We start from the raw sequence: 27,093 nt of genomic DNA, 5'->3' as shown, positions 1-27,093 counted from the left end.
AGATTAAGGCAGCAATGAGTAGAGGACAATTTTACATGAATATGAGCCCCATTTAATTCAAAAGGTCTTGCTCCCAGAACAGTGAGCACACTATTAGAGTCTTACAGAGACTTAAAAATAATAAATATTGTGCTTTAATGGTTCTTAAAATTGATCTTGGCGATCACACAGTTTTTATTTTCAAAATACAATGCCAGATGCCTTTACATTGCGGAATTGATGGGAATTTAATCTGCCTTTCTACCATACCTTCAAGTTCATGAAATTGGGACTTCTGGTCTGGCGTCACGCCGGAACGAGCTACTGACAGATCCTCTGCTCGGTTCGCCCGGCGTGGCTGTAATAGGCAAGGTCCCTTCAAGGTGCAAGGACCTGTGGAGAGGGGAAGCATTTGTGCAGTGGAGGGTGAAGGGCGATCTCCCCCCACGAAGCGAGAGGCTCCCTCAGAGTTCGTGCAAAAGAGGTCAGCTGATTAATGGCCGACCAGAAGACGTGACTGCCAGCCACTAATTAGGAAGGGAGAGACAGCAGCAGGGAACGTAGCGGATCGAATGACGGTAATCACAAGATCTGATTTAAAAGCCTAAATCTAAAAGATAAACAACTTAACTGCAACAAGTACAGATACGTGTGTGTGGGCGCATTTATCTGAAGCAGCTACTAAAGACAAACAGGAAAGTTTTGAGAGAGTTGATTGACGGAGTGGAAAGAGGAAGACCGAGACTTTGGACTATTTAAATTTGAGGATTAACGGAGGACGAGATGGAGGAGAGAAAGACAGTCAACTGGATTTGCCTTCCTGGGAAAAAGGTAAAAAGCTTAACTACAAGGGTTTGAACCAACTTTAAATCACTAAGTACGCGGTGTCATATTACAGCCAGAGACAGCAGAAGGATAACATTACACTGACAACAGGAAGAGATTGATGGGTGAGTTCTAAATACTTCCTGGCCTCTCCTGCACCCTGTCGTATCACGCTGAAACGTTTCTCTTCCTGACTAGTAGACGTCTCCCAGAATTAACTGAGCCTATATTACACAGCCCTGCCCCAGTTTAATTACCTTGTATGTACCCCGGGCTCTGTATAATTACTCAAACAGCATTCAGAAGGTACTAGACTTACACCTTAAAGGGGAAGAGCTGAATCAAAGCAAATGGCAACAAAAACAGTAACTTTAATTAAAGGGAGTAAAAAGCAAACTCCCCTATCTACCCCGGTGAGGGAAAAGTCCCCTGAGGGCAGGCAAACGGGAGATAAAGCAGCCCCAACCCTACAAGACCAGGTGGTAACAATGGACTCCCTACAAGAGGCAATATTGAAGATGGGTGAAAGTGTCACCAAAGGCCTGGAGGGAGTAAAAAATGAAATGCATGAAGTAAGAAACAATATGGGAAAGATTGAGGAACGTATAGGAGTAATACAAACAGCGCTGCTGAAAAATGAGCAGGAAATTCAAAATGTTAAGGGGAGAACGGAAATAGCGGAAAAAAGGATAGACAAAGTAGAGGACAATCTGGAATCTATAAACTCAAGCCTGGAGGAGGCCATCCTCCAGCTAGAATTAGAGCGATCAGCATATTATTTAAGACTACAAAACATGGAGGAAGCAAAAGATGAAAACCTCCGGGAGCTGATTGGAGAAATCCTGGGATTAGTCCTCGGCAGGCCGAAAAAAGAGGTTATTAACGAACTGGACAAAGCCTATAGAGTCAATACAGGCTTCGCGAGACGCCACCGGCTTCCAAGGGAGATCCATGTGAGGGTGTTGAGAAGGCAGCTGAGAGAGGACATTCTAAGTACAATAAGAGGGGACTCTCTAACATACAAGGGTAAAGAAATTCTCATTTTAAAACAGACTCCACGGAGAGTCAGAGAGAAGAGAAGGAAATACAACTTCCTCTCCACACGTTTAAACAGAGACAGAATCCAGTTCAGATGGCTCCTTCCAGAAGGAATGTTAATAACATGGAGGGAAAAGAAATACCGGATAGATACCTTGGCAAAAGCTCAAGAATTCCAGGAACTTTTACTAGCAGACGATGAGAGGTTTAATAAAGAAGGACTTTTAAGACAGGAGGACACTATAATTGAAACTCAACCAGAGGGGCGGGGGGCGGGAGAGGCCAGAGAGCGAGAGAGATATGGCAGAGAAGATTCGAAAGCAAGGTCACCCATCGAGACAAGATCTAAAGGCGCCCTCAAAGCGAATAACTTGTAATGGAATTGAAGAATGGGAAACGAATGTACTATCAGCAAATGTAAATGGTCTTAACATAACTTCCAAAAGAAAACGTGTACTGTTGGATCTAGTGAAACAAAAGTTAGATGTAATCTGTCTTCAGGAAACCCACATTAAAGAAAAGTACAATAACCTGTTGGTCTGTCCAAAACTAGGTAAAACATTCTGCTCGTCAGCACAAACCAGAAAAAGAGGAATTGTGATGTATATAAAAGAATGGTTGAACCCCAAATTAATACACCCAGACAAAGACGGTAGGGTATTAATGGTGGAGATAATGAATGGTGGGGAAAAAATTTTACTAGTTGGAATTTATGCCCCAAACCAAAAACAAGAGAGATTTTATGTTAATCTATATAAGAGGATAAATGAAATAGAGTGGCAAAATATATGTATTCTAGGGGATTTCAACGCTATAGCAGACGGTATAAGGGTACACACAAGAAAAGTACAAGAAGGAAACTACCGTCTGCCTATGTAAATATGGTGAAGGAATTAGATCTTTATGATGTCTGGCGAACAATGAATGACAAGATGCAACAGTACACGTTTTACTCCCATCCACATAATTCATGGTCCCGTATCGACATGGTTTGGTCAAACTTGGAACTACTCATGGATACTGTAAATATTGAAATAACAACGAACAAGTGGGCCGACCATCACCCAGTCTTATGGCAATGGAAAGGGAAGGCAAGGATAAAAGCTAGGTGGACATTAAACCAGAACATACTACAAGAGAAACAATTTGTACAACAAATAGAAAAGGAATTGGGCTACTTCTTTAAAGAAAACTGTAAAGAGCAGACCTCAACACAAAATGTTTGGGACACGATGAAGGCAGTTGTGAGGGGAACATCAATAGCCTATATAATAAGAAGAAACAAAGTATACAGGGGAAAACTTAATACACTGAACAAAGAATTAAGAGAGACGGAACTGCTGACCCAGAAAGAGCCAGAAAACAGTAGACACAGGGAAAAAGGAGAGTTAATTAAACACCAAATAAATTTGATCTCTCAAGAGGAAATAGCACAAAACATTAAGAGAATGAAGCAGAATTATTTTGAACATGCAAATAAAACTGGGAGATGGTTGGCCCACAAAATAAGAAAGGAGAAGGTCAAAAGAATTATTAAACAATTGTGTGACGAGGAGGGGAATTTGAAACAAGAAATAGGAGAAAAGAAAAAGATAGTACAGAACTATTATAGGAAACTATATAAACAAGACGAAATTAGTGAACAAGACATTAGAAAATACCTTATAAAGCAGAAACTTCCAGTCTTGTCGGAGGAGATGAGAGAGATGCTCGATAAAGAAATTACACAAGAAGAACTGAAAAAGGCCATTCAAAAACAAAAAAACAATAAAACACCTGGGCCGGATGGGCTTCCATTGGAAATATATAAAAAACTTCAAAATACCATGGAAGACAAATTATTAGAACTATGTAATGAGGCACTACAAAATGGTAGGGTCCCAAAATCATGGGGGGAAGCTTACATCACCCTAATACCAAAGGAAGAGGCGGACAGTAGCAAGGTCCAAAATTATAGACCCATATCCCTGTTAAATGCAGATTACAAAATTTTTGTATCAATATTGGCGGAAAAACTAAAAATAATATTAAATCAAAGTATCCATTCGGATCAAAACGGCTTTCTCCCAAAAAGACATATTAGAAACAATACAAGAATAATAATTGATACCCTGGAATTCTATCAAACAAGATCCGAGAAACAACTCGCATTAATTTTTGTCGACGCCCAGAAAGCCTTTGATAACCTAGATTGGAACTTTCTAATCACTCAACTAAAAATGATGAAATTTGGCAACAAATTCATTAAGATTATAGAATCTATATATTCACGGCAATCTGCAAATATCATAGTCAACGGGGAACTAACGGAGAGAATACAAATTGGAAAGGGTGTTAGACAAGGGTGCCCGCTCTCCCCACTACTATTTATTAAGTCACTAGAGGTTCTTTTAAATCGGATAAGATCAAATCAGGAAATTAGGGGCTTGACCATAAAAAAAGAACAATATAAAGTACAGGCCTTCGCGGATGACATGGTCTTTATCGTGGAAGACCCCTTACTTTCAGGACCGAATTTGATGAAGGACATTGAGAACTTTGGGTGTGTGGCTGGTTTAAAAATAAACAAGGAAAAAACAAAAATGATTATAAAATTTTTCCCCAAAAACCAGATTGGAGAACTAGAGAAAACAATGGAATTAAAGGTAACTAAAAAAATTAAGTATTTAGGGATCTGGCTGTCTGCGAAATGCTCTTCCATAAAAGAAGACAACTATGATAAGTTGTTACAGAATACTCAAAAGGACTTAAAAACCTGGTCAAAACTACAACTATCACTGATGGGAAGAGTCGCAGTAATTAAAATGAATGTTTTGCCAAAAATCCTCTACCTATTTCAAACGGCACCGGTCAAGTTAGGGGGAAAATTTTATAATGATTTGGACAAAATGATTCGAAACTTTATATGGAATGGTAAAAAGCCCAGAATAAAATATATGCACCTGCAGGATAAAAGAACTCAAGGGGGAATGGGCTTACCGGAATGGAAAACATATCATCAAGCAGCAACAACTATGTGGATAAAAGAATGGGTAATGTTAGCTAATAAAAGAATCTTAACAATAGAGGGCCACGACCTGCAATACGGGTGGCACAACTACTTATGGTGCGAGGGAAATAAAATCCACAATTATTTTAGTAGACACCATTTAAGGGGGGTATTGATTAAGGACTGGCTGGAAATTAGAAGGAAATACTACACGCAACTACCTAAATGGATATCTCCGACGGAAGCCCTGATATACCCGAATTTGATAAATCTGGATAAAATTGTTACCTACCAACAGTTGCTAGACGACCAAAACAAACTAAACCCCAGGGAAAATTTGGCTGATAAGGGAATAAACATCGATTGGTGGCCATATCTTCAAATTCAAAACAAACACAAATTCGATCTAGCACAACCCGGCTTCCAGAACAAGAACCAGGAATTAGATAAAATTTTAATTGGACCAGATGAGAAACTAATTTCAAAAATATACAACTGCTTACTGATTCGAAAAACGGAAGCAGAAAGAGTAAAAGAAGTCATGGTAACCTGGGCCCAAAACATCGGCCACACAATAGACCTAGACGACTGGGAAAGAGTCTGGGAATGGAACCTAAAATTGACAAAATCGACGGCCTATAAAGAAAATATATATAAAATGTTCTACCGCTGGCATCTTCCACCGACAAGACTGGCAAAAATGTCTTCAAAAGTTTCGGCCATATGCTGGAAATGTAAAACAGTGCTGGGCACGTACTACCATATGTGGTGGACATGTCCGGTTGCCAAAGCGTATTGGAAGCAAATACTAGGATGGCTGAATGGAATCTTGTCAATTAAACTATGTCTTAAGCCGGAAACTTTCTTATTAGGGATAATAGATCAAAAAATATGCAAATCTAACCACTACCTCCTAGTCCATATTCTGACAGCGTCAAGGATTGTTTACGCACAGTGCTGGAAGAGTGAAAATGCCCCCACCAACACTATGGTGATGAATAAAATTTTAGAACTAGCAGAAATGAACAGATTGACGATGCGAATTAACGACAAAGAAGATACAGACTTTTATACAGTCTGGGAGAAGCTGTACAAATGGCTTGATGAGTCAGTGAAGACTTAGACATGATTTTAGACACAAAAAGAGATAGCTGACTAACCTAATACGATTAAACCAATAACTCAAATGAACAATATACAACAACTGAGAGATAAGCGAAAGGAGAAATGTATTAGGGGTGAGAACCCACCATCGAGCAATTTTGTTAGACTACAATGTTGGGAAAACTTAAAAAAGCTGATAGGAAATCCGCTATAACTACCTGCATGGAATTAGCAATTAAACTTCATTTTAGATGAGGCGAGAGGATTTATAATCCTTGCCTCTTTAAGCAAGGAAAGGAAAAGAGAACCAGGTTGTCCTCAGCAGAGGAAAATATGTAAATGTAACAAAGGTTAGAGGGGAGGGAAGGAGGACAGTAGGGAAGTCAGGATGGAGAGGAGAAAGGAGAGGAACAGGAAAGGCAGAAGAAGGGGGAAGGATAAAGAGGAGGAAGAGAAAGAAGAGAAGGGAAAGAAGGTGGGAAGAAAGAAGGAGAGAAGAAAGAGAAGAAACTGGGGGAGGAAGGAGGGAGGGAAGAGGAGAGGGTAGTAAAGAGGGAAAGAGGGAGGGAAAGAAAGAGAGAAGGAGAGTTGAAAGGAAGGAAGGAAGGAGGGAGGAAAGGAGGGAAATTAGGAGAAAAGAAGGGAGGAGGGAAAGAGGAAGGGAAGGAGGGAAGGTATATGAGAAGGAGGGGGGATTGAGGGAGGGAAAGGAGGGGGAAGGAAAGGAGGAGAGGAGAGAAGAAAGGAGGGAAGGCATGGGAGAAGGAAGTAAGGGGGGAGGGAAGAAAAGGGTATGGAAAAGAAGAAATGAGGGAAGAGAAGAGGGAGGGAAGGAATAAGATACCTAACCTTTGATGTTTATATGATTTGATAGTATGGGAATATCTCAAAATGTAGTTGTATTGTTTTTTACAAGTTATGGATGTTGTATTTTCATTTTACCAATAAAATCTTTTTTTTTTTATTTTTTTAAAGAAATTGTTCAGTTAAAATGGAAGCCCTCTTGGGTAGGATACTCACGTTCAACGCGTTCAACTTTATAAACAGGTATGTGCTTGCAGAGATGCTCGATGTGTTTTCCAAAAACAAGCCATTCTTTGATTTCTCCCAAGAAAGAATTTCCAGCTTCGTATTTTACCCATAGGTTTCTTCCGGACAGCATTTGACGCATCATCTGAAACGAGACATGGATTGAAAAAACAAGGTTCAAAGGGCAGCTGACAAATTGGACTGTTGCAGTAAATATTACTGTAAATAGGCAGTAAGTATTTATGATGCTATAGAGCACTGCACACTAAGACAACTAGACACAAGGACAGTTTTTTCCGAATGCCATCACTCTGCTAAACAAATAATTCCCTCACCATTGTCAAGCCATTCACTAAGGCTGCATTATTATTACTATTAGTCTTCTCATCGTTCCTATCACCCATCTCCTCCCACTTATGACTGCAGGGCTGTAATTGGTTGCTTGTATTCTTACAATTTATGTTGATATTGTTTCCTGATTGCTTATTTGTACTCTATGACTATCATTAAGTGTTGTACCTTATGATTCTTGATGAATGTATGTTGTCTTTTTAAGTATATATGGACCAAAGACAAATTCCTTGTGTGTCCAATCACACTTGGCCAATAAAGAATTCTATTCCATTCCATTATATTCATCTATTCTATTCTGTTCCATATTTTATTCTATCCTATCCTATTCTTCATTCCAATATCTATTCTATTCTATTCATCTATTCTATTCATCTATTCTATTCTATTCATCTATTCTATTCTATTCTATTCCATATTCTATTTTATTCTATTCTATTCATATTATTCTATTCTATTCTCCCCATCCCATCCTTCATTCCAATATTCTATCCTATCCATATTCATCTATTCTATTCTATTCTATTCTATTCTATTCATCTATTCTATTCCATTCCATTTTATTCAGAATTGGGTTTCCCAATCTGACTCCTTCCCCATATCTGGGATGGTAGTTTTTCAATATTGTGACCTCAACACAACTGGGTAGTACCATGCTCGAGAAAGTTGGCTTCTGCCATGTAAATGTGTTAAGCCTCTAAGTGTTTCAGGTCTCTTTAGGTCTTGGAGTAAAAACTTCCAAAATCTTGGAACTGTCAAAAGGGATTTCCAACATTCTCTTTATTGAGTTGTGTCTCTTCCAATAATGGGAAACCACGCTTCCTGTCTTTCTTACCACTGGACTGAGTTGCACTTAGGACACCAGTTTCCCCACAGATTCCCCTTCTGCCTCTTGACTGTTTATGCTTACTCTTCCTTGCATTCTTTTTTCTCTCACAATCTCTTGCTGCAAAAGTCACACAACACTGGAAGATCTGGGCTGTTGTGAAGGCCTTTGTGTCTTCCCAAAAAACGAGAGAGCCAAGAACATTCCCATGGCGGAGCAGGTAGAGAGGTCTCCTGAAATTGAGGTTGGCCCCTTGGGGCTGCATGGCTAATGTACTACTGTAACGCTCTCTACATGGGGCTGCCCTTGAAGAGCACCTGGAGGCTTCAACTGGTCCAGAATGCAGCTGCACAGGTTATCATGGGGGCACTTAGGTGCTCCCATGTTGCACCCCTTTTAGGCGGCCTGCACTGGTTGCCGGTTGTCTTCTGGATGCGATTCAAGGTACTAATTATGACTTTTAAAGCGCTCCATGGCTTAGGCCCAGGATACCTGCGAGACCACCTACTGCCACCGGTAGCCTCCCACCGTCCAGTGCGATCCCACAGAGTTGGCTTCCTCAGGGTGCCATCGGCCAGACAGTGTTGGCTAGCGAACCCCAGGGTGAGAGCCTTCTCTGTGGGAGCGCCTTCCCTCTGGATTGAGCTGCCCCCAGAGCTTTGTATAATCCCCAACTTCCGGTCCTTCCGACGCGCCCTAAAAAGTTGGCTTTTCCAGCAAGCCAGCCTGGCCTGAACAAAACAAAACAAATTATTGATTATTGTTAATTTTAATCGATTTTTTTTAAAAAAAGTTATTGTTAATCTTAATTGGGTTTGTTTTTTGGATATTCTATCTAATATTTTTTTAACTTTTGTAATATGTGTTTTTTTTAATGTTGTACACCGCCCTGAGTCCTTGGGAGAAGGGCGGCATATAAATCCAATAAACCAAACCAAACCAAAACTAATGCTCTCCAAGTTAATGTTAGCATTTGGGCTTCTACCATGATCAAAGTCCAGCGGTGGATTCCTACCGGTTTATACCAGTTGGGCTGAACCGGTAGTGGTTTGGTGGCCTGAGTCGCTAGCATGTGGCGCACCCACGAGTGAACCAGATGTAGTGACTGCTGGAACCCACTCCTGTCATAGTCCCCATCCTTGAAACAAAACTATAGTGAATACACTGGTCAGAGAATCAGGAGAAAATTGGGCTGAGTTGGGCGGCCATCTGACTCCCTTTCTGTGTCTCAATTGTCCATTCTCTCTTCTTTCCCTTTTCCAGCCTTGCACATTATCTCCCAACATTTACCTGTTTCTCATAAGCCAACCGGCCAATTTCTTCAATTTCTGGAATGTAGCCTTTTTCCATCTTCATCACGAAACAAGATCTCCGGGAGAAGATCCTCATGGCGATGTATCCCTGTTGTGTCAAAAGGAAACGAATAACAAATAAATTCCATTAATAATCGTTGCGTCTGATCTGGAAGCCATCTTTTAGATTGGACCTTCCGGCTTGCCACAGTCAATACTGTGGGGAAACTAGAGGGGGGATTATATGGGGTAGGGAGGATATGTATAGTCATAATAACATTCTTTTCTCAGAGTCAAGGACACCTTGCCCTGCACCTGGAGTGGTGTGACTAGAAAGCATCTCCAGTGGGGATGGTGACTGATTGAGCCACAGGATGGACATGTGGGTGCTGGGCGCGGACTTGGACTTTCATTGGGTGGGGAAAACCTGGAAGCTTTCAGATTCAGGTTTTCCCAGATGTGCCAACATGACATCTCTAATAAAATGAAACTTTGAGGAACTTCAAGGCTCAGAGTCTTCTTTCATGGGGGGGGGGCGTTACTTGGAACCCTAACACATTGGATATTAAAGTTTAAAATGTGCAAGAGGGACATACAACTAAAATTCAGTTTTACGGCTTGGGTCCCTCCACACAAGTTGTGCCTGCATATCCCAGAATTCCCATCCTCCCGGTCTGCCTGTACCAAACAGGAAATCTGGGACTTGCAGTTCTAAGAGGGTCTAATCCAGAGGTGGTATTCAGCAGGTTCTGACCAGTTCTGGAGAACCGGTAGCAGAAATTTTGAGTAGGAGAACCGGCAAATATCACCTCTGGCTGGCCATGCCCCCATCTATTCTCCGCCTTCTGAGTCCCAGCTGATGGGGAGGAAAAGGAGATTTTGCCACGCCTACAAGGCCACGCCCACAGAACCAGTAGTAAAAAAACTTGAATCCCACCACTGGTCTAAGCTTGAGGCAGGAGATTGAGTGAAAACAAATGGATGTCTTTTGTTAGAAGTGGAACTACATACAGTAGAAGAACCCCCATTCTTGCACTGACAAGGTGAGTGTACAAAGGACCGGTCCAGATTCACACTTACATGCTTATAGTCAAAAATTGTATCAGAAGAGCAGGACCCCTCGTGGACGTGGATGATGGCTACTTTCTTCTCATTGTCTATGGTGACTGTCTGCTGGATGTAATCACCATTCATACTAGGGATGCTGTAAATCTGAATGCGAGAGAGTTGATTTGTCATCTAAAGTGAAATGCAGAATCCGAGAGACCTTGGCTCTCAATGTAGATAAGATGGGACTGGCTGACATTCATTGATATCAAGCCATAAACCAAACAACCAAGCATATACTAAATAAAACCAAGGTATTATTGGGTAAAGTGCACAGCTACTTAGCTTATGCGATGGGTAATGAATTTTCTTTATTCCCCAGGTTTCGGAACGTTTTTTGAAATCTTTTGCAGATTTTTCTGCTGCTAAGAAGAATGCATTCTCTTCCACAGAACAGAAAGAGTGATTAATCACTCATTCACACATTTGATTTATTTATTACTGGTATTCCTAAGCTTCTCTACATGAAAACAGCTATGAGAGGCATAGAATCCATAAGGGATGGCAATATTCCTTAAAAATATTGTTGCAATGCACCACTCAGAAAAGTAATTTTATTGTTAGCTCATGTTTACCTACAGTCTTTGGGACTGGATGTCTTCAAGGACTGGAGGCCTATGTGAAGAGAAATGTTCAGGCCATTTCTTAAAAAAATGACCCCTTCCCAAATCAATATATTAAATTTGCAAGCTAAATGCATGTATTTTGAGCCTGGCATTCTTCTGAAATAATTTTCAGAGCGTGGGCTAGGTGTACTGCTCTACAGAATTATAACCAGCTTGTATAGCTGCCCTTGTTTTAAAGGATCATCGTTGGGCATTTGCAGAATATCTGCATGACATTACAGGGGGGAGGGATTATCTTGGTTCCACCTTTGAATTGTTTTGTTCATAGCACAGCAGAGATGATTACCTGGAAGGAAGCAGAGGCTGCATTCCAGAAGAATCCCAGCAAAATTAATGATGCTGCCTGGAAAAAAAAGAGAAAGAAGAGAGCCATCAAATGTAGTGGTCAAAAGGAGAGCAGCCCCATCTGAATGAGGAAGTACGATGTCCATGCAGGAACACCTGAAGAACCTGCTAACCTGATCTGCAATCTTCCACAGAACTCAGTTATTTTGGGAGACCACACTTTTCCAACCTTTGCTACCAGCAGAGTGTATAATAGTATAGTGTAGCCTTTATTGTCATTGTACATCATGTATACAACGAAACTGGTTCTAGCCTCACTGTTGCAATCCATGACAACAATGGATTGTCAATGGATGTCAAACAACATAAATAGTATAATGAATAATCCCTATGCAAGTAATTAGGAAAGAAAGAAAAAGAAAAACTAGTCATACATTTCCACGTGTGTGTGGAGCGATTGTGGTTGTATTTAAAAGTCTCACAGCCCAAGGACACAAACTACTTTTAAACCTATTTGTTCGACTGGCTATCCTTCGATGTCTTCTGCCCGATGGTAGAAGTGCAAAGAGACACTGGCATATAGGGCACACTTCTCCTTCTTTTGATCCATATTGCTGATGTCTCTGGCCTCTGGGGCTTTCTACATGGGAACTGGCTGGAGAATCCAAGGATGGAATGTGGAGCCTTCTGCGTGTAAGCAAGTAAGCCCTCCCCAGCTCTGAATCAAAACATGTCCCACTGCACAATCAATCCCCTCAAAACAGCACATCTAGTATGGCCAAATACTTTCCTATACAAGTGTCAGTGCAGCGCATAAGAATGGGACTTCAGCAAAAGGTGCATCAGATTATCAGGGGGTAGAACTAGAAGACCTTCAAGGTCCCTTCCAACCTTATTGCCAATGCAATCCTAAATTGCATTAACAGAGGGGATACAATCAAGATCAAGTGAGATATTAATACCACTCTATAAAGCCCTAGTAAAACCACAGCTAGAGTACTGCATCCAGTTTTGGTCACCACACTATAAAAAAGATGTTGAGACTCTGGAAAGAGTGCAGAGAAGAGCAAACAGGATGATGAGGGGACTGGAGACTAAAACACATGAAGAACGGTTGCAGGAACTGGGCACGGCTAGTCTAGGGAAGAGAAGGACCAAGGGAGACAGGATAGCAGTCTTCCAATATTTGAGGGGCTGCCACAGAGAGGAGAGGGTCAAGCTGTTTTCCAAAGCCCCTGAAGACCAAACAAGGAATAATGGATGGAAACTGATCAGGGGGAGATTCAACCTGGAAATAAGGAGGAATTTCCTGATAGAACAATCAACCCATAGCAAAGAAATTGCCTTCAGAAGTTGTGGGAGCTTCATCCCTGGAGGCTTTCAAGAAGAGACTGGACTGCCATCTGTCAGAAATTGTGCAGGGTTTCCTGCTTGGGTGGGGGTTGGACTAGATGTCCTCCAAGGTCCCTTCCAACTCTGTTAATCTGTTATTATTCTAAAATCTATGTTCTAGCTTGTTAGCAAGACCAGTTCATGGTCATTTGGTGTTTCAACAATCAAAAACCTTTGGGGGCATTACTAATTTTGAAACTTCCAAAAGGCATTTGAACATTATCTAAATGTTGTCCATCAAAAGGCCTCCAATTGCTGAGTACAGCTGGTTAGGTGCCAAGGCTAATGCCTTGCAGGAGATATTTTGCCCAAACCTGCTTTCATAGCTTTCACCAAGCTAACCAACACATGGCGAACATCTCTTTCATTTTCTTAAGAGTGATTCTCCTTACCTAGACAATCCACACTGGTCCCTAAATATTTTCCAGGTTTTTTTTTAAAGAAGAATGTGTCAGATATACTCACAAGCCTGTTCATTTTTCTTCCAGGTGAGGGACAGAGGCTGAGTAGCAAGCGAAATAAAACTCCAGGAACGTTGAACATTTATATCTGGACTGTAGGTGTGGGGGTGGACATTGGACAGAGATGCTTGCATCTCATATCTGTGGGACACACCCTGGTAAATAGTTTTATCTGTAATGTGGGCTGAGCGGATACCCAAGCCCTGAAATTTCTGAGCACATTACTCATGGTTGTATGATTTCATGTTTGTCATTTTGCAAAGACCAATAAACCTCTCCCAAGATGATTTGGGGATAAAGCTGGTCTTTCGGTTTAAAAATTGGGTCAAGGGTAAGTAAGAAGAGAGAAAAGTAAGGACTTTTAGGGTATTCCTAAAGAAGGCCAAGGATGGATCAATTCTCTAGAGCAGGGATCTCCAACCTTGGCAACTTTAAGTCTGGCGGATTTCATCTCCCAGAATTCCCCAGCTTTGCTAGAATTCTTTATTCTTTATTGGCCAAGTGTGATTAGATACACAAGGAATTTGTCACTGGTGCATAAATAGTTAAAGGGGAGATCGGTAATATTGAATAGGATAAAGTCTTCTTATATGGCCACTCATCCACTTTTGCATTCATGCCCCTGACCCAAGAAACGCAATCTGGAATTTCCTTCCAGAATTTCCATCTGGAATTCTGGAATTTCCTTTGGAATATCCTTCCAAACCACCAGCAAAAGCTGGCGGGTCAAGTATGGTCAAGTATATTTGGGCAGTATCCGGCTAAATGGCTATAGGTTACCAACCCTAGTTTTAAAGGGCCATTCAGAATACCCCTCTGACTTACCTGTTCAAACATATCTTCGTTTTTTAAAATTAAAAAAGACCTTCAGCTACAATTTGAATGAATGTATAATTAAGGTATAATGGTTGATTTTAGAATCATAAAATCTGGAAGAGCTCTTGGAGATCATCTAATCTAACCCCTGTTCTGGACAGGAATCATCCGGCCAACCCAGCGAAATAGCTGTCCAAATTTCCTTGAATACTTGCATTGATGGAGCCCCCATAATGCCAAGTTATGGCAAGTGTCCCATTGTGTAATACAGTGTTTCTTAAGATGTGTGGACTTCAACTCCCAGGATTCTCTAACCAGCAAGGGAATGCAAAATTCCTTCTTATTTTAAGTTTGATCCCTTCTTTGGTCTCAAATAATTTACGGAGTTTTTTTTTAAAAAAAAAACCTGATAAAATACAAAATAACACAAATGGGAAGTGAAAAAAGGGAAAAGTTAAAAAGGTGACAAAAAGACATCCAGAAGTTGTGAATGCCCCAACACTGGGAGTCTTTAAGAAGTTGTTGGATAGCCATTTGTCTGAAACGGTATAGGGTTTTCTGCCTAGGCAGGGGTTTGGACTAGAAGACCTCCAAGGTCCCATCCAACTCTGCTATTGTATTGTATTGCATTAAACAAATATATTTAAAAAGTGACTTCTGATTTTTTTTCAGCACCGATATAGATATCAAAAATAACCCTTTACTTTAGATTTAAGGTAATGCTTAATAACCCATACAGAAATAATACAGTAAAAGCATCTTCTTATTTTAAATTTGACCAGTAGGTAAAATAAAACATAATAAAATATGTATCCTTTTTCTTCTGTTTCCTTCTTCTACCTGTTGGTGCTGGTCCTAGTTTCAAACACCATGGGGAAATAAATCCATTTTTATGTCCACTCTTATTTTTTAAAAAATGTGTTTATTTTCTGGGATTAGATTTAGGTTTGATTAATTGAACTTTTTTAAAATGACAGACTCTGCCCATGTTTACCAAAGATATGTTTATCTGGCTCCACTTATCTGTAAGGTGTTACCCTCTTCCCTTCGCAACCTCGGGGTGTGCCAGCCTAGAGGCACACAGATTGCAACGAGATAATGAGCCATATCTCAGCCCTGGGAAATCTGGTATATAAAATGGAAGCGTTCAGCTTTGCTAGTCTTGCATTTCTCCTAGTGCCAAAATGAAGACGGTTGTAAGTATAGACATTTTTCATTTTCTGCTGCCTTACCGTTTACTAGGGTAACGGGAGTCTTCCAATATTTGAGAGACTGTCACAGACAGGAGGGGATTAACTTATTCTGCAAAGCACCCCAGGACAGGGCAAGAGGTAACAGGTGGAAGCTTATCAAAGAGCGATCCAAGCTAGAACAAAGGAGAAATTCCCTATGAGAACATTTAGTCAATGGAACAGCTGGCTTTCAGAAGTTGTGGGTTCTCCATCACTGGAGGTTTTTAAGAAGAGATTGAGCAGCCAGGGGGTTGGAGTAGAAGACCTCCAATAACCTATTATTCTGTACAATGCTGCTTGATCTTGAAGTCTTCTAGGGTAATAGCTAAATCCATCTCACATAATCTGCAGTCAAAACTGTATCCCATATGTACAGGTAGAAAATAAGGGGGTAAATCTAGTTTTTCAGAGGACTCCTAATTCTTTAGGACTCTTCATTAATCTTTTCACAAGAGGGATGGTTCTAAGTGGGAATCAGGATGAATTGAAAATCATGGATTACAAATACCCAAATAGAACCCAAAGCAGAATTGTTCCTTCTGGGGATTATTAAGGGAAAGTATATGAAAGAGATAAAATATTTAATTTTGCACATAATTACAGCAGCGAGAATAGCACTCACACAATGTTGGAAAAGTGATACCATGCTGGCATACTGTTTGATAATCCAAAAGATTCTTGATTGCGCAGAGATGGATAAACTCACATTGGAGTTAAGGGACAAGGAAGACTCAGAATATTATACAGTTTGGGAAAACTGGTATCAGTGGATAAATAAGAGGAATATGATATGTACAGTTTAGAAACATAGATGTATAGATATAATAATAATTAGGAATGTATAAAAATGTATTTGAATGGTAAATAGTTATGCTAGTATTGTCAAAAAGGATTGTAACTTATACAAAACTATTTTTAAAGGTATTTTATTTAATGTTTTAAATTCTCAATAAAGTTTTTTTCCCCAAAAAAATGATACAAAAGAAATATAAAGAAATTTATGAAACAAGTCTGGCTTTTCTTAAACAGTAATGATTGCCAAATGACAATGCTGTCTGATTAATCGAAAACAATTTTGTATGAATGAAGTGAACAGAGAATTGCCCCAAAAATAATAATCATGGATTAGAGGCCATAATCAGCCCACAAGATTTGCCTCTTCCATGCTCATTACTGTCACTTGAACATGCATGAGTTTGTGCATGATGTTCTTATGCTAAAACTCAGGTGGCCCAGAATGCTTCTCTTGAAAATGTCACGTGGGTTTTTTTAAAAGAGCCAAGATCCCTGAGATTGTGTGCTGGTGAATCTGATTGCAGGAAAACATAGCCATTCATCTTTTGGTGTTTGAAAATGCTAACAGAATCTCTAATGCTGCTTAGGTAATAAAGCAGGCATATCTATATATGTCCTTGAACTCCAAGCCGGCAATGTTTAATATTTGTAGAGAGATTTGGCACAGCAATTTTACATGACCATTAAGTCAGGGTGCAAATAGAACTAACAACACGATTTTTGCTGCTGATGATCTCTCTCTCTCTCTCTCTCTCTCTCTCTCTCTCTCTCTCTCTCTTCTATCCTCCATCATCTAATTATCATCCCCCCTCTCTCTAATTGCCAATCTCTTTTTGACCCCCATTCCAGATTCTGAGTGTGGTGTTTCTAGGAGTTTTCCTAACCCCAGTTTTGTCCAACAATGTAAGTACCATTGTACAGCATTATTTGCAAACAAATGTGTTTTCTTTCTAACAAAAGCAATTCGATGTTTACTTTTGTTTTTGCCTTTTATGAAGTTAAAAGATAAAATGATCTGGTGTATCCATTTAATCATTGCAGTGAGACATTCGAAGTTCTGTTTGAAAGGGCTGGTGTTTGTGTTTTTCTCACTGTTGCCCCACTTGGCAACCCCCCTTTGAATGTTTCTAAGCTGGAAAGCAGGATTAAAAAAGTAAAAAAAATGCTTTCAAAGATGTGCTTTTCCACAAATCTGTGAATTAATTCACCCAATTGGAAATGGCGCTAAGCAATATTCTTCCAAAATCTGAATTTTTTTAGCAGATTTGTAGCCATATCTCTTTCTGTTATCAATTGGAGCACCTCCCATCTTATACTTTATTTTTCATGAATATAAGAATAGATTTTCAACCATTGTCCTTTATCTTTCTTCCCCAAGAACATCATTGTAAACAACCAGGGAAATGTTGGAGGGGCTTCACATCAAACTGTGAACATTGATCACAAAAGGAAGGTGGTGAACATAGACCACAACAATGGCTGGAATTCCTGGAGCTCCGTCTTGGATTATGGCACTGTAAGAAACACTTCTTAATCTTTTGTCCTCAACTAGCATCCAAAAGATAATTGGCCCTGGATGCCCCGGCGTGAGGTTCTTGCACAATGTGAAGTCACGGAGTTGTGGAGAGTTTTTCCCCACTACACAATCTTCTCCAGCATCTGCAACTCCCACTGTTTTCCCACTGTTCCGTCCCGGGACAACCTTGAGATGAATCTCTCCTGCCCTCTTCTTTCTCCAGAAAGTGCTGCAAGCTTCCCTAGAAAGCTTTTCTTCAATGACTTCCCTTCAAAGCTGGTGGGCTCCAGAACGGCCCGTTTCTAAAGACGCAACAAACTGCCTTGGTCATATTTCCCCGCCCCTTCACCTTTATATCTTTGTGAAATTCAAGCCAGTGAACACAACTAGTGCTCCTACTTCCTATTTCCCAAATAAGTTTGTGAAGTGCTTTGGACTGAGAGACGGACTGGCCCAAAGTCACCCATTAGCTCGGTGGCTAAGGTGGGACTAGAATTCACCATTTCCTGGTTTCTAGCCTTTAACCACTGCACCAAACTACATCTCCCTTGCTTTATGTCAAGTCAGTAGCCTCTTCAGGGACTCTCAGTGAAGGGGTGGAGAAACGGCATTGTTTCCATGAATGGTGCACCTTGTCAAAGCCAGGCACAATTTGCTGCTGTTTGGAAGTCCTGTAACTTAATTGTCTCCCCACGTCCAATAAAAACAATGCAAGGTGAACCTAACTGAGATCTTATGATCTAATGGGACGGTCCAAGAAATTTTTCCAGTTTCAGATTTTTTGACATAATTCAGTGACGGGATTCAAAAAATTGTACTACCGGTTCTGTGGCCTGGTGGGCGTGGCAAGGGAAGGATACTGCAAAATTCCCATTCCCTCCAGATCATCTGGGACTCGGGAGGCAGAGAATAGATGGGGGCGGGGCCAGCCAGAGGTGGTATTTGCCGGTTCTCCAAACTACTCAAAATTTCTGCTACCGGTTCTCCAGAACTGGTCAGAACCTGCTGAATACCACCTCTGGCGTAGTTATCATTCCTTTGGCTTCTGTTTTGCTTTGATAGGGTTTCATGGCAACTCGGATATTGTCCAAGAAAACCTGCATCATCGTCAGAATGAATAAGCAGATCATGCCAGACATATCTACTCTTCCCAAAGCCATCCGGGAAAAACAGGTAAAGAGAGGGAGATCCGGGCGGTAAGTCCACCTGGGCCCAGCTAAAGTGTACCACGAAGCACCAAGGACACCATATGCAGATGTTCTAGCTGGGAGAACACGGTCAGACAAATGGAGGCAAGCCAGGACTTTAAGTCAGCTAACCGTTTATTTCTAACAGGTTGCCTAACATGACACTTCACATTTCGCGGGTATTAGCTAACTGGCAACAACTGAGCCCTGTTTGACAGCTCTTTATATACCCCAGCTGTCAAACAGGTAACCAATCAGTAACAAGGACATGCCCCCCTAGCCAAACAGACCAGAAAGGAAACTATAGTACACAACAGCAGACCCCTCCCTGGATGCCTGCCAATAACACCCCATCCCAATGCCTTCGGTCTTAAGACTGAAAAAACCAATTTGATGCCAAGGAAACATCAGTTTCTGCCCGTTATTTTAATTCATAAGGAAGCCCAAAGATGTCCACAGAGAGGGAGACTGACAAAAAATATCAAGATGGTTCTTATGATTGATGTCCTAGGTTTTTTTTTAATAACATGAGTCTTGCAATGTAAGTGGTGGAATGGGATAACTGCGCACAGCCAACTCGTCATGGCCAACTTGCCACCGCCAACTAGCCTGGGACAACTCATTATGGGACAATTCGACCACTCTATTTAAACGTTTAAAATAATGTTTAAAACATTTTAATTTTTCACATTCACCTTTCATGTTATCCCTCCTTTTGCATCCTTTCTTTAATGATTCTATTCCACCACTTGCCTTCAGAGGTTGTGGTGGCTCCATCATGGGATACTTTGAAGAAAAGAGAGGACAGCCATTTGTCTCCAATTGCATAGGGTCTCCTGCTTGACTAGAAGACCTCCAAGTGAAGATAATAGGATACCATTACTGGTTGGAAGCAGTAATGGTATCCTATTATCTTCACTACCGGTTTGGGAGCAGGAGCATGTGCAGAAGGTCCTTGATGACATCTGAGCTGGTGGGCGGAGCCTTGCACCACTGCCACTAGCGTTTCACTCAAACCGGTGCAAACTGGCAGCATTCCACCTCTACTTCCAACTCTTCTGTATATTCTGTATTTGGATAAGAAGAATGTTTTCCCCTGTGGCCCAGATGGATGATGAGCCAAAGACTAAAGAGTGTTGTGAAATCTCCCTTCCCACCTCATTGCATGCTGTTCATTGCATCCATCTTTAAGCACGCCCTCTTGCCCTCTTCTCTTTTAGAAAGATCCTAGGAATGGACCTGCCCCAAAGGAGGTCTCCTTCACCGTTTCCCATGAGAGAATTCCAGACTTATCCATCTATGGGAAGCAGGTGCAAACATTTTGCCGAGGGATCCCCAGCTACCTTGCGTCTGAAATTAGAAGTAAGTATTGCCTTTGGGTTTCTTTGACTAAAGCAAGGAGTGCATGCAGAATTTTATACACCCAAGAATAAGGTGGGGGGAGAAAGGAAAGGAGAAAGGGAGGGGGAGGAAGGGAAGAGGAAGAATGGAGGGGAGAAAGGGGAGGGGAGGAAGAGATGGGGAGGGGGAGGAGAAGGGAGGGGGAAGGGGAGGGGGAGGAAGGGGGGAATGGGGGAGGGGAGGGGAGGGGGAGGAGAAGGGAGGGGAGGGGGAGGAGAGGCCAGGAGGGGAAGGGGAAGAAGGGAGGGGAAGGGAGAAAAGGGAGGGGAGGGGGAGGAGAAGGGAGAGGAAAGGGAAAGGAAAAGGTAAGGGGAAAGGAAAGATGGAAGGAAAGGAAAGGGAAGAAGGAAAGGAAAAGAAAGGAAAGGAAAGAAGTAAAGGAAAGGAAAGAAGGAAAGGAAAAGGAAAGGAAGGAAAGGAAGGAAGGAAAAGAAAGGAAAGAGGAGAGGAGAGGAGAGGAAAGGAAAGGTATTTTGATCAGTGACCTGCTAAAACAGAACTCATAAAAAGTGAATTCAGCAAAAAAAAAAGGGTGGGAGGGAAGGAGGAAGGGAGGAAATGAAAAAGGAAGAGAACTGAATTCCTTGTAAGAAGGAGAAGTTCAGCAATACCTGGAGAATAGATTTAATAGGTTCATCCCCACAGCAGAAGCAAAAGTCTAATGCACCTTGGGAAGGACTCGATAAGCAGACAAAAATACCACTTCCAGTCTGAACCTCTGCCCGGTAACAAACCAAGATAACAATTGTAATCAAACTCATTTTAATAGCCTCAGATGTAGCCTTAGGATGATTTACAGAGAGCTCCAAATGGCGCCATTTTTATTATTATTATTATTATTTGCAGAAGGGATGTATCAGTGTCATTCTCGTTGCCGGGCTGAGTTCATGCAACACACTGAAACACCCAGGTTTTGTTTAAAAAGCTACGTTCCCAATGCATCATTTGTGGAAACTATATTAGGCATATCTGGGCTTGATGACTGGTTAAGTCAGGACTGAACCCCTGTCCACCTGCCTCCCCTTTAGCTAGTCCTATGGGGCGTGTGAACCTGTCTCCTTTGTCCCAATGCTTGTTTGTTTGTTTGTTTTTTTGCCCTTGGGCCACATCAAAGTGCAGAGTTCCAGAATCAAATTATTAGTAAAATTCGATAAAAGCAAATTTAACATGGAATTGGATAAAGGACAATTTAAAATGAAATTGGAATAAAATATAATTTAAAATGAATTTGGAATAAAATAGTCTAAAATGAAATTGGAATAATAATAACAATATTACAACAATAATAACAATAATTTAAGATATAAAATATGATAAAATTATATTTCGGTATCACCCCTGCAATCTATCCCAATCAGTCCCACATGTGCAGATCTCAACTGAATCATTTTGCTTAAGGACTGTGCTGTGTTAAATGTTATTTTCAGATTCTGGCCGCACGTAAAGCAAGGTATGATTATTGTAGTTTTATTGATTAGCCTATAGGCCATATCAAAGCACAAGGTTCAAACACATATCACCAATAAAATCCTATACAAACAATTTAAAATAAGAGTGGGGTAAAATACAATAGTTATTGGATAAGATACAATATAATTTAATACATAAATATGTAAAATAGAATAAAATGGCATAAAATTATATTTCGGTGTCACCCTTACAATCTACCCCAATCAGTTCCACCTATGCAGATCTCAACCGAACCATTTTGTATAAGGACTGTGCTATGTTAGATGCTATTTTCAGGTTCTGCCCACACGTAAAGTAGGTTGTTTTGATGTGGGGCTCCCAATGGGTCATTCAATTTGTCCCCATGTCTCTCTTTCCAGAGCCAAGTTTTTTCTTTGCGGAAGAAGCATCCTGCACCCGACTGAACATCCTGTGGATCCTCCACTTCTCTTATTGCCACGAAGCCATGTATGATTAATTTTCGGCTTGGCAAATCTCAGCCTGGGATACTTTGGATGGGGTTATTAGCTGCATCATTTCCTTCTCTGCTCCAAGGGCAGAAAAGTGAGAATGTGGCCAATTAAACACCTGCATTGAACTGACAAGCCTGTGTCGAGTCTTGGTTTGCCACACCCGTTTGTTACACTCGTTTGATGCTCTCCGACTTTCCAGCTTCTGAGATAGATCAGGTTGCAGCTTGATGGAGAGGTTGCAGGGAGGGGCATGGCCTACCCCCCAAAAACTCTGCCGCGGTTTTTCCCTTCGGTTTGGACAAAAGCGCCGCGTTCCAGAGTTGGCTGGTTCGCTTCTTTCTTTCTTTCTTTCTCTCTCTCTCTCTCTCTCTCTCTCTCTCTCTCTCTCTTTCTTTCTTTCTTTCTTTCTTTCTTTCTCCTCGGCTGTGCCACACTGCACACGCCTTGTTGGAAAAAGAGCTATACTGCTTTGGGTGACGGTGCCTCACTTCCTAAGTATCATCTACCTTAAAAATTAAAACCTCTCTTGTGTCGAGCTCAACTTCTGGACATTTACAAATCCTCAGTTTAGATCCCCCTGAGATCAGCAAAATGGGTTGGACTAGAAGACCTCCAAGGTCCCTCCCAGCTGTATAATTCTACAATTCTGTGATTCGTTTGCTTCTAATATACCCAAAGGCTGTGTTTTTGTAGTTTAGGACACTTCTGTCTATTTCTCTTTTTGAAACAAGTTTATTATGTTTTAAAGTAAAGAGATTAAAAACGAACAACTAACGACTGAAATAGAAAGGAGGAAAAAGAATGGGGAAAAAAAGCAAAGTGCAACATGCAAAAAGAAAGAAAAAGGAATACGAAGAAATGATGTCTGACTTTCTTTTGTTGAAAGAAATGTCCTTCTGGGTTCAGCTCCAAGTGGGGAAAAAGACACTGGAGACATGGAGGCTGCTTGGAAAGATGGTTTATTGTTGGACAGGACCACATGGCTTGAGCCCTGAACAGAAAAGGGTGATCACATGCTTCAATGTTGGTGGAGAAGAAGAGAAGGGCTGAAGGAGGGGCTTGCTAGACTTTTTATACCCTGTTTAGCCCCACCTCTCTGTTTCCTGTTCCTGTGTAAGAAATGTATTCTGATTGGTTGTCAGACTCCCATGGTGCCATGCAGGGGGCTACTCTCTAGGCTGTTTTGAATCCAGGTGTGGATGAGTTCTCAGATGCCATGTGTTCAGTCCAGTAAAGTTCCAATATTATCATGCCTTTCTGCTGTAGCTGCTGGTGAAGTTTTTATTATGTAAAGTGACTAGCCTGGCCGTGTCAATGGCCCATTAACAAAGTGGGGATGGGCAGGAAGCTACAGGAAACTATTCTGTCTTTTAAAACATGTTTCTTTTCACATCCAGAGAAATATTCTGCCTTTTCAATATTTCCTAGGATATTTCATTTTTCTGGGAGAGGGCTGGATGATAACTTCCTACACTTTTACAGCAAATAAGAAGTTATAAAAAGTTTTCCTAAGAAGTAATTACTAAGAAGTAATCACGCACATGCACTACACACCCAGAGAATGAAATATTTTGGGAAATATTAAAAGAGGCAGAATATTATATTTCCCCAAAAGGAGAAATGGAGAAGCATGCTCTTAAAGGCAGAAAGCAGCCCCAGTTTCCTGCATAGTAAAACAGCTTCCAGCAGATGCCTGAAGTCTTTAGAGATGGATGTTTTGTGCCTATTAAGAAAGACTGGACTAATCTATTCACAAACAAAACACCTTCAGCTCCAGATGACGGGATTAAGGAGGACAGGATGTGACCTTTGGGACATAATAGAATTAACCCACCACCTATCAAATAGCAAGAGACACACAAAAAAACCCCTTCATTGCACAATCCCCAGTACAGTTCAAATTTCAAAGTCACAGACACCCATAAAACTTCATGCACTCATCAAGCTAATTTGTCAGTTGTCCCAGAACTGCGTGCTGTGGTTGGTTCTGTTCATCGATAGACAGAGTCCTTCTTTCCATCCAGCCACCATTTTATTTCCAGCGCCTTTCTCCCGGCTTCCGGACTTTTCTTCCTACAATGTTGAGAATACATTTACTTTCCATTCGTATTCTGAGTTAACCATTTTGGATGTTGCTCACAAGACTCAGTCATTCTGAGTTCCGGCATGGTACCTAGAGTTTCTAGATACCAGTGGTGTTCTCCTTTGGTTGTCTTCCTCTTCTCACCTGGAGCATCTTTTCCCCCTGTTGGAAGAAATGTCCTTCTTGGTTTAAGTTCCAAATGGGGATACAGATACTGGAAACACGGAGGCTGATTGGAAAGATGGTTTAATGGTGGACAGGATCACATGGCTTGAGCTCCTGAACAGAAAAAGGGGATCACAGGCTTCCAGATGTTGGGCGAAGAAGATAAAAGAGAACGAGATGCTGAAAGTCCCTGGTTTTATGCCCTCTCTGGCCTTTGATCTTGAAGTTTTATTCTGATTGGTTGTCAGACTCCCATGGGGCCATACAGGGGCAACTCTGTAGGCTGTGCTTTGAGTCCAGGTTTGGTTGACCATTTCCTCTTCCCAGGTGCTCTGTGATGAGATGGGTAAAGGGCTAATACTATCATGCCTTAACCCCATCACCCTGGAGCTGAAGGGAGAAGATCTTTGTTATGTAGAATAGACTGGCTCAGGGCTTTTGATGACCCATTGACAAAAAGGTGGGGGCTATTAAGAGTGAGTCTGTTTCCTACCTAAAAACATGTTTTTGTATTTCTGATCCTGGGAAATATAATATTCTGCCTTTTCAATATTTCCTAGTATATTTCATTTTTCTAGGAGAAAAATGGGTGGGTGCTAACGTCCTACACCCCTTTTCAGCCATAGGGTCCTACTTACAATTCATCTCTTTGTTAAAATCTCCTTTTCTGAAGTCCAACTTCTGTGCTGGTCACCCCCAGGTTTTGTTTCCCTCAAAATCAAGAATTCCAGCCCCTGCCCCAACTCACCATCCTGTTTCCTCTCTCCATGTTCTTCCTCTTTCCACCCCTTCAGCTCAGTCTTTCCTACTGGCTAATGTTCAGCCAAGGGAAGCTGACCCTCCCTCCATCCTCTGAAGGAGAAAGTTATCAGCAGGACAAGCCAGGCATTTCCTGGAAGGACCACGCTTGGCGGAGCTGTTTCCCTGACAGATGTTGGGGTAATGAAAGTCTTCCATCCCAGTGACTTCATGCCTCTCCGGAAAATCTGCCATTGGCTCTTAGAAGCATCGTCCATAACTTCTCCTTGGTTGGGTGGGCAACAGAAGACAACCATCGCTTTTCCCACCAACTTCATTTAATTCAACCCAGATGCTCCTTAAATCATTGCCAATTTCATTCCTTTGGATTTCCAAGAAGAAATGACTACTTCTTCCATACACAGTGATTTTTCTGTTGCTTGTAGTTCTTTCAAACCAGGGGCATCCTTGCAGTGTTATTCTCCAATCGTGGGAAACCAGATCTATTTGCATTTCTGAATTAAGAGCTGAGTCTTTTAATATGGAGTATTTCTCATGCCCCGAGCATTGACTTTAACAGATTAACAGTGTTGGAAGTGACCTTGTAGGTCATCTAGTCCAACCCCCCCTCTGCCCAGCAGGAGAACCTACACCATTTCTGACAGATGGCAGTCCAGTCTCTTCTTGAAAGCCTCCAGGGATGAAGCTCTCACATTGCTTGAATGCCACGGACCTTCCCGTTCTTGTTTTGAGAGGCTCCGTTGCAGCAATCTTCCATGAGTGTATACTGATTTTTGTTGTGGTGTGTTCTAAACCACCCAGGGTCTACTACAAAAAAGATGTTGAGACTTTGGAAGAAGTTCAGGAAGAACAACTAAGATGATCAAAGGCCTGGAGACTAAAACATATGAAGAACGGCTGCAGGTTTTGGGTTCGGCTAGTCTAAAGAAAAGAAGAATTAGGGGAGACATGATAGCAACGTTCCAGTATTTGAGGGGCTGCCACAAAGAAGAGGACAGTCAGATTATTCTGGATGGAAACTAGCCAAAGAGAGAAGCAACCTGGAATTAAGGAGAAACTTCCTAACAGTGATGACAATTAACCAGTGGAAAAGCTTTGTGTCAGAGGTTGTGGGTGTCCATCACTGAAGGCTTTTAAGAAGAGACTGGACAGGCCCTTGTCTGAAATGGTATAGGGTCTCCTGCTTGATCAGGGGGCTGGACTAGAAAACCTCCAAAATCCCTTCCAGCTTCTATTCTATTCTATTCTACTCTATTCTACTCTACTCTATTCTACTCTACTCTATTCTATTCTTCATTCCAATATTTGTTGTTATATTCTATTCTACTCTACTCTTCATTCCAATATCTATTCTATTCTATTCTATTCTATTCTATTCTATTCTACTCTACTCTACTCTACTCTACTCTACTCTACTCTACTCTACTCTACTCTTCATTCCAATATCTATTCTAGTCTACTCTACTCTACTCTTCATTCCAATATCTATTCTATTCTATTCTATTCTATTCTACTCACTCTACTCTACTCTACTCTACTCTACTCTACTCTTCATTCCAATATCTATTCTATTCTATTCTATTCTATTCTACTCTACTCTACTCTACTCTAGTCTTCATTCCAATATCTATTCTACTCTATTCTATTCTTCAGGAAGAGGGTAGTCTCCCCCATGGACACCCATATAGGGAGCAGCTATAAACTCCTTAGGCTCAGACATCATGCTAAGTCAAAATATGATTTGTTTAATTAATGAGTTTGCTGTGTATAGAGAGAGTGCCAAAGACCATTGCTATCCTGCCAAACCATTTCTGAGGCTTTCAAAATCCTATTTATTGTACAATTTTTTACAGCTTTGCTTGAAACTGCTTGGAGTGTTATCCTGAAATGCTCACAATAGAATTCCTTCTGCC

General features: G+C 41.1%; 2 protein-coding genes across 2 annotated transcripts in view; one reads left to right on the top strand and one right to left on the bottom strand.

The window, feature by feature from the left end:
* Positions 1-13,396, bottom strand: part of LOC106556661 (bone morphogenetic protein 10) — a 43,751-nt gene extending 30,355 nt beyond the window's left edge. Inside the window, exons 1-5 of the mRNA XM_087706054.1 lie at positions 13,309-13,396; positions 11,453-11,509; positions 10,514-10,645; positions 9,432-9,542; positions 6,956-7,109 (exon numbers count right to left, since the gene is read on the bottom strand). Of these exons, the coding sequence (XP_087562180.1) occupies positions 6,956-7,109; positions 9,432-9,542; positions 10,514-10,645; positions 11,453-11,509; positions 13,309-13,386 (532 nt within the window). The 5' untranslated portion in view covers positions 13,387-13,396. The remainder of the gene's footprint in view (positions 1-6,955; positions 7,110-9,431; positions 9,543-10,513; positions 10,646-11,452; positions 11,510-13,308) is intronic.
* Positions 13,397-15,208: 1,812 nt separating this feature from the next.
* Positions 15,209-22,305, top strand: GKN1 (gastrokine 1). Its single transcript, XM_087706053.1, has 6 exons — positions 15,209-15,316; positions 16,997-17,050; positions 17,526-17,663; positions 18,726-18,836; positions 20,071-20,212; positions 22,081-22,305. Exons 1-6 carry the CDS (start codon positions 15,305-15,307, stop codon positions 22,176-22,178), a joined length of 555 nt encoding a protein of 184 aa, XP_087562179.1. The 5' UTR covers positions 15,209-15,304; the 3' UTR covers positions 22,179-22,305.
* Positions 22,306-27,093: the final 4,788 nt, after the last annotated feature.

This window comes from Thamnophis sirtalis, unplaced genomic scaffold, assembly GCF_051295495.1.
Source record: "Thamnophis sirtalis isolate CommonGarterSnake01/CBP01778 unplaced genomic scaffold, rThaSir2_p1.2 scaffold_2, whole genome shotgun sequence".
NCBI classification, from domain to species: domain Eukaryota; kingdom Metazoa; phylum Chordata; class Lepidosauria; order Squamata; family Natricidae; genus Thamnophis; species Thamnophis sirtalis.
Note: the sequence above shows the minus strand (reverse complement) of the source record. Positions and strands in the feature narration are given on the sequence as shown.